Source organism: Pipistrellus hanaki, assembly GCF_964339955.1.
Source record: "Pipistrellus hanaki genome assembly, chromosome: 13".
NCBI classification, from domain to species: Eukaryota; Metazoa; Chordata; class Mammalia; order Chiroptera; family Vespertilionidae; genus Pipistrellus; species Pipistrellus hanaki.
This window is the reverse complement of record NC_140515.1, coordinates 51261082-51268117: the sequence shown is the minus strand read 5'-3', so window position 1 is coordinate 51268117 and position 7036 is coordinate 51261082. Positions and strand designations below refer to the sequence as shown.

General features: G+C 54.5%; 1 protein-coding gene across 1 annotated transcript in view; it reads left to right on the top strand.

The window, feature by feature from the left end:
- Window positions 1-1003: 1003 nt before the first annotated feature.
- Window positions 1004-7036, top strand: part of TRANK1 (tetratricopeptide repeat and ankyrin repeat containing 1) — a 75470-nt gene continuing 69437 nt past the window's right edge. The window contains exon 1 of the mRNA XM_084902235.1: window positions 1004-1139. Within this exon, the coding sequence (XP_084758361.1) occupies window positions 1117-1139 (23 nt within the window). The 5' untranslated portion in view covers window positions 1004-1116. The remainder of the gene's footprint in view (window positions 1140-7036) is intronic.

Sequence of the window (7036 nt, the reverse complement as noted above, 5' to 3'; positions counted from 1 at the left end):
AGGCTAGTTGGTTCTTGACTCAGAATGGCGTTCACTGTCCTCCATTCTATGGAAACTTGTGCTTCTGTGTCACTCTCTGCGGCATCCCCCTGGGGGGCCACAGGGCACTTGCCAGTTGTGTGCACGGCCTTTTGCCTCCGGAGAGGGCGGAGGGGGGAGTGGGAAAGGGATCCCAAGACATTGAGGACCCGATAGGGGCTGTGTGTGTATGCGTGTGTGCGTGTGTGCGTGTGTGCGTGTGTGTGTGTGTGTGTGGTGTGTGCGAGTGAGAGAGAGAGAGAGAGAGAGAGAGAGAGAGAGAGAGAGAGAGAGAAGGAGAGAGAGAAGGAGAGAAGGAGCGCCCCACGGACACCGGAAGTGGCTGCCTGGAGGGTCCCACTGCCCTTCCAGGTGGTTCCGGCCACTTCCGGCCTGAGGCCAGAGGCGCCCTCCCTCCCTCGACGGCAGGCGCCATGGACGCCGCTGTGAGCGTCCAGAGGCCCGAGGCCTCGCTGGCCTCTCCCCACCTGGACCCCCCGGGTCCCAAGGACGGAGAATCGGGCTCCGAGTGAGTGAGGGCACTGGGGGGCCCCTGGGATCCACAGGAAGGGGCTTTGTGGGGAGGGGAGGGCGCGGAGGGAAGGAAAGGCGGGCCAGGCCCTCGGGGTGAGCATGGCCTCGCTCTCCGCGGCCACCCATCGCGGAGGGCATTGATGGAGACGTGGGTCGGAGGGGGTGCGTGTGCCCAGCCCCCGGGGGTGCCTAAGGCGGCCGCGGGGCCCCTCCACACGCCGCCCGAGGGCCGTCGAGACGCCGCTCGGAACCCGGGGACAGACACCCCTCCCCCCGGCGGCGGCGCGCACGTGACAGGCCTCGGCCTCGCAACTACGTGGAAACTTGGCCTCGGTGCGCGCGGTGCACAGCCGCCCGCCGGTCCCCGCGCCGCCGCCGCGCTCGTCACGGCCCCGGGCGCCGCGCCCCCCCCCGCCCCCCGGAGCCGGCCCCGCGCCGCCGCCTGCACGCGCCGCCCCCGCGGGCCGCGGTCCCGGCTTCCGCAGCGCCCGCCGCGCCCTGCCCGCTGCCAGCGGCTCCCGAGGCGGCCACGGCGGGCCCCGCGCGGGCGCTCAGGCCGCGGCCATGTGGGACCCGCGGGCCATTAGGTGCGTACGCGGCGCGGGGAGCGCGGGGCGGGGGGGGGGCGGGGGGAGCCGCCGGCCTTGCGGGCTCCGCGCCTCCTCCGGGCGGGCAGCGGCCGCGCGCGCACGCGGGGGGCCGGCGACCCCCCGGGATGGAGGCCGAGCCGGCCCTGCCCGGGGCCCCCCGCGCGCATCCCAGGTGCAGACCCGGGCCTGCCGCGCGGGGCCGGGCGGGGGCGGCTCCGGAGGGCCCCGGGGGCGAGGGCGCGCGCTGCGACAGGACTGCGGTGGCGCGCGGCCTCCTGCCTGGTCCCCACCCGGGCTCCCGGGCCCACCGCCCGCCTCCTGGGGGGAAGGAGGGGACCCCCACCCCCACCCCCGGATCGCTGGCACGTTCTATTGAGAAGACCCGCGGACGCGCCCCCGGGCCCGCACCCGGGCTCGGGGCGGACATTTGCGGGGAACTTGGAGAGTGGCCGCTGCCAGGCACGGGGAGCCCCGCGATTGCAGCCCCGGGCAGGCCTCCAGCTCTGCCCTCCCGATCGCGATCGCGAGTGGGGCTTGAGCGAAAGGGGCTGCCCCGCCCAGCGTTCTGGGCTAACGGGCTGGGTAACGGGGTCTAGGGCCGGGGAACTGCAAGTCCGGGAAGGGGAAATCCCCAGAAGCCCACAGGCTGCGGCTGGCGATGGTTTTCAAAAGGGGAGCCCGGGAGGCGCACTCCGCACCCCCTCAGCGCACACCCCCGGGGAGGCCCGAGCGTTGGCCACGCCGCTGGAATAGCGCTGCTTTGCGGGTGAAGCGGGCCAGCCCCCCTCCTTGCTGGGGGTATTTCTGGGAAGGTTGCAAGCGATGGTGCTTCCTGGGGAGGATTGTTGGAGGGATGTGCAATTTGGAAAATAATGTTCAAAAGAGGAGAGAGAAGGGGGGGTGTGTGCTCTGGGTTCTGTAGTCCCCAGCCCCGTTGCTATTGGCCCCATCAGTCCTTAGCTGGAGGAGATAGCAGGGAGCAAAAGGGCCTTGCATGCTGGGCATCCAGATTCTGCCCCGCTGCTGAGCCACCTGGGTGCCAGGCCCCTTTCTCAGGCAAGGCTGCCACATAGATAGCTTGGTCTTTCCTTGACCATCCTTATAGGAAGGACCACCTTGAAGGAGAGTCAGAAGTTTGTTCCCACGGTTTCCCAGTTAGCTGCATTTTGTGGAATAGCAGGGTGGGTGCTGGAGTTCTCAGTACCCTCCGCTGGCCCATCCATCCTCCACAGGGGATGGAAGTGACTGGGTGTGTGTGTGTGTGTGTGTGTGTGTGTGTGGCATTCATCCCTAGAATCAGATCCCACTTAGGCATGTGTTTCTCAGTCTGCTTTTGACTAAGACCAGCCATAGAGACCACATCCACCCACAGACACGTACTGTAAAAGTATAAAACTGCCACAAGAGCTCCGCAGCCTATTTCTTCTCTCTACAGGGTGAGGCACAATGATATTTTCTCAGTGTGCGCGCGCGCGTGCGTGTGTGTGTGTGTGTGTGTGTGTGTTTAAGCTAGTCATAACCCATTAACTTGATTTTATGGCTGACTAATCCGTGTAGGTGGCACCTGCAGGCTGTCTCTGGGACATCTCCCGGGAGGTGGGGAGAACAGAACATCAGCCTTTTCCTGGAAGTAACTTTGGAAGGGAGGACTTGGTGTTGGAGAGATGGAGACTGGTCTTCATAGTTAATAAGGAAATTCCTACGTGAATAATGAGAGTACCACTGGAGGTGGTGGTGTGGTTCACACCATTAGTGGCTGCAAAGTAAGGCTAGAGGATGGATGCTCCTGGTGGCTCTGGTTCTGTCTGTCCACACCAACCTAGCTGCTTGCCATGAACCAGTGAGTGCTGCAGGGCGGGGGATGGGAGGGTTAGGGATAGGTTGCCTTTCATTTTTTTTTTTTTTTTTTTAAAGAAGAGTACTGCCGAAACTGGTTTGGCTCAGTGGATAGAGCGTTGGCCGACGGGCTGAAGGGTCTTGGGTTCGATTCTGGTCAAGGGCATGTACCTTGGTTGCCGGCACATCCCCAGTGGGGGGTGTGCAAGAGGCAGCTGATCGATGTTTCTCTCTCATCGATGTTTCTAACTCTCTATCCCTCTCTCTTCCTCTTGAAAAAAATCAATAAAATATATTTTAAGAAATAGATAAAGAAGAGTACTGCAAGGCTGCCACAAACTCTGTATTCATACATTCCAAAGGGGGTTCTTTAAGTCTCTGCTCAGAATTTCACACCTGCAGGGTCAGGAGCTGGGCCATGAACATATTATATACGAAGAAACAGGCCCATCGACTGCCAATCACCAGTGGGATCTGGGATTAGATTCTGGTTCTCTTGGCTTCCCAGCCCATGGCTCTCAGGGGCCAAATAGAGACCTTGCTTTTGTGGGATTCTTAGAATTCTCTTTGCTGATTAGTTCTGTTTTTTTGGTTGGCTGCTACCAAAGGCCCATTGCTGTGGTCTATGTCCTCTTATTATTTTATCTTTGCTTCTTGGGATGAAGATTCTTTCAGAAGCCAGAGTAGAGCCTGCAGACCCCATGTTTGGGTGGGGAGGATAAAGTGACCCCTGGATGTTGTTAAGAACTGAAGTGAAGGTTGGGGTGTGGGCCTCCGGCCATTGTCAAGAGCATGGCGGTGTTTTAATTGACCTTTTCAGATGGGGAAGCGGAGCTGACAGGCCAGGGCCTTGCCTGCAGTTCTCCGGCCAGTGGCACAGCTGACAGTGGCCTCATGGATTTTGTAACAAGTTTCCTTAGAGTGCAGCCTGAGGTCTTTAAGGCCAATAAATCCTGGTTATTAGAAATGAAAGAGAAATTCAAGGGGAAATAGTCTCCTTAGCAAAGATGACACTTTCTTTATAATTAAAAATATATATATTTTATTGATTTTTTACAGAGAGGAAGAAAGAGGGATAGAGAACTAGAAACATCGATGAGAGGGAAACATCGATCAGCTGCCTCCTGCACACCCCTCACCGGGGATGTGCCAGCAACCAAGGCACATGCCCCTGCCCAGAATCGAACCCGGGACCCTTCAGTCCGCAGGCCGACGCTCTATCCACTGAGCCAAACCAGTTTTGGCAAAGATGGCACTTTATAGCAGAGAGTGGGGACAGCGGCAGTGGCAGTGGCAGGCGAGCATGCAGGTTTAAAATGTTTTTAAAAAATACTAAACCGGCTAAACCGGCATGCTGGAACCTCCAGGCATCTCAGGACACTGACCAAGAGCAATGTTTTTCGTTTGGTCCGTGAGCCTGTCCATTCTGCCTGCTCAGACATTTTTCTTGGGCTAAGTTTCTTTACGACGCATTGCCTATCTCCTGTTTTTGTGGAAAGTCTGGAAACGTGACTGAACCTTTCCTCTGATAACCCTGGCCCAGTTTCCCTGAATGGACTCCCTCTGTTGCCTGGGTGTCATTGAACTTCAGTATCGCCGCTCACCTGTACTCACTATGGCGCGTTATTCTGAGCTCCTGGGAGCCTGGTGAGCTGGTGTGTCTGTCAGAGCCAAACCAAGTCTAGGTCTAGCTATGTCTGTATTTGAAGTTCTAAAGTCACTTAGATTGAGATGTTTTTATTTTTATTATTTATTTTTAATATATATTTTTTATTGATTTTTTTTACAGAGAGGAAGAGAGAGAGATAGTCAGAAACATCGAAGAGAGAGAAACATAGATCAGCTGCCTCCCTCACAACCCTACTGGGGATGCGCCCGCAGCCAAGGCACATGCCCCTGACTGGAATGGAACCCGGCACCCCCCAGTCCGCAGGCCGACCGACGCTCCATCCATTGATCCAAACTGGTTTTGGCTATTTTTTTAAGCAACGTGTCCTGTCAATGGCAGCGTTTGGAAGGGTGTGTGTGTGTGTGTGTGTGTGTGGTGGTGGGGGAAGGGGGCAGGATTGTTATCCTTAGAAAATGGTGATGACATTTTGGAGGTAAAGGGGTGGAAACATTTTTCTCTTCTTCCCTGCTAGTTTCTTTGGCTGTTCTGAGTTAAATTGATGGAAGACAGGTTAGCAAGAGAAAAACATTTAATTTTATACCTAGGGGAGGCACATAGAAATAGGAGACTCAAAGAAGTGGCTGAAGCAAGAAGCTTTGATACCTTTTAGACAAACAATCCATTTGTGAAAAATAGATAAGACAAAGGGATCTGGGTTTGGGGTAATAAATTGGTGAAGTAACAGGGTTTGCTTATGTGGCCTTCTCTGCCCTAACCTCCCTGTCTTGGATGATAAGAGTGCCTTCCTCCCTCCTGGTTCCCGGAGATTACCTTTCACGTGGGAATCACAAAGGAGGGTCAGAGCGTCCTTCTTGCACTGGCTCTGTCAATACCTTTCATTCAAAATAATCAGTATGCCACCGTGACATATTTTGGGGAAACCAGCCATTTTGGAGGAAATTGCACAACAGAAAGAATAGGCAATTTGATTCACTGTGACAAGAACACTCGGATCATAGCCTTGAACTGAGATGAGCTTCATGTCCAGCTGTGGCCTCCAGGGCACCCTTCTTTGGCCACTCGTGGGCCAGCTCATCCTCTGCCCATCAGGCCCCACTGTACCTGCAGGCTCAAAATTTGGTGACTTCCAGGGCTCACTCAAGTCTGGACTCATCTGCCAGGTACTAAGGTTGCCCTTAATCTGGCCCTCAGACTTTCTGCCTAACATGCCTCTTCTCCTCTCCGTGTCTTACCTCTTCTCACCTCTTGTTGCTTCTTGTTTTTCAAGGCAGTGTCACTCTTCACAGAACTTAGACCCTGTCTCACGGAGGATGTAAACATGTAAGACAGTGTTTTTCAACCTTTTTTGGGCAAAGGCACACTTGTTTCATGAAAAAAATCACGAGGCACACCACCATTAGAAAATGTTAAAAAATTTAACTCTGTGCCTATATTGACTATATATAAAGTAATTCTCTTGAATAGGAATCAAATAAACACAAAGAAAGTATTTTATAATTACTTTATTATGAAATATTAAGTAAACAAAATAGTGAAAAATTATAAAATTCTTGTCTTGTCTGCACCTACGGCACACCAGGCAACATCTTACTAGTGTGCCGCGGAACAGCGGTTGAAAAACGCTGATGTAAGACATAGCACTGCTAGCGGTGGTAGACCAGAGTTACTGCCAGGCAGACCCATGAGAAAGGATTAGCGGAGATGCACACAAGCACTTGCAGAGTTCCCAGCCCTAAATCCTTCCAGCAGCCAGCAGGGAGATTGAGGGGTGTTGGGAGGAAGAAACAGATATTCCAGGTCAAAGGAGCTTATATTTTAAACATCAATGTAGTAATAATGTGTAATAATAATGTATTCCTGACGCCAGTCCCAGCCTTATTACATCGCTGTGCAAAGGCATGTGAGAGGGAGGGAACAAGATGAATTTGGGGTCGCGTGCTACAACATTGTGGGCACAAAGTGTTGGAAAATGCTGGAAAGATAAGTTGAGGGTGTGCGTATGTAGGACTTAGAATGGAATCTGAGCTATTTGGATTTTATTCTAAATGGAGTTAGGAGCCGTGGAAAGTATGGTGTGTGTGTGTGTGTGTGTGTGTGTGTGTGTGTGTGAGTGAGAGAGAGAGGGGGGGGGGAGGGAGAGGGAGAAGGAGAAGGAGAATGTGTGTGTTTTAACAGCTCTGAGTTTTATTTAGAAGGCTGGGAGTATGGATGAATAGACCTTTCAGTTTGGCCACTTTTTTCAAGGCCAAGTTCAAGGCCCCATGTTTCAGAAAACTGTGAGGTGGTGGTAGAACTGGGGCTAGAACTCAGGTTTTCCCAGCACTGCTGAGGGACTGCCCTTCAGGAATTCCTGTCTGGGGGAGACTGCTTTGTTTGGGGGGGGGGTTTCCTGGGCACCCCTGGGTCCTCCCCACGTTACAGTGGATGG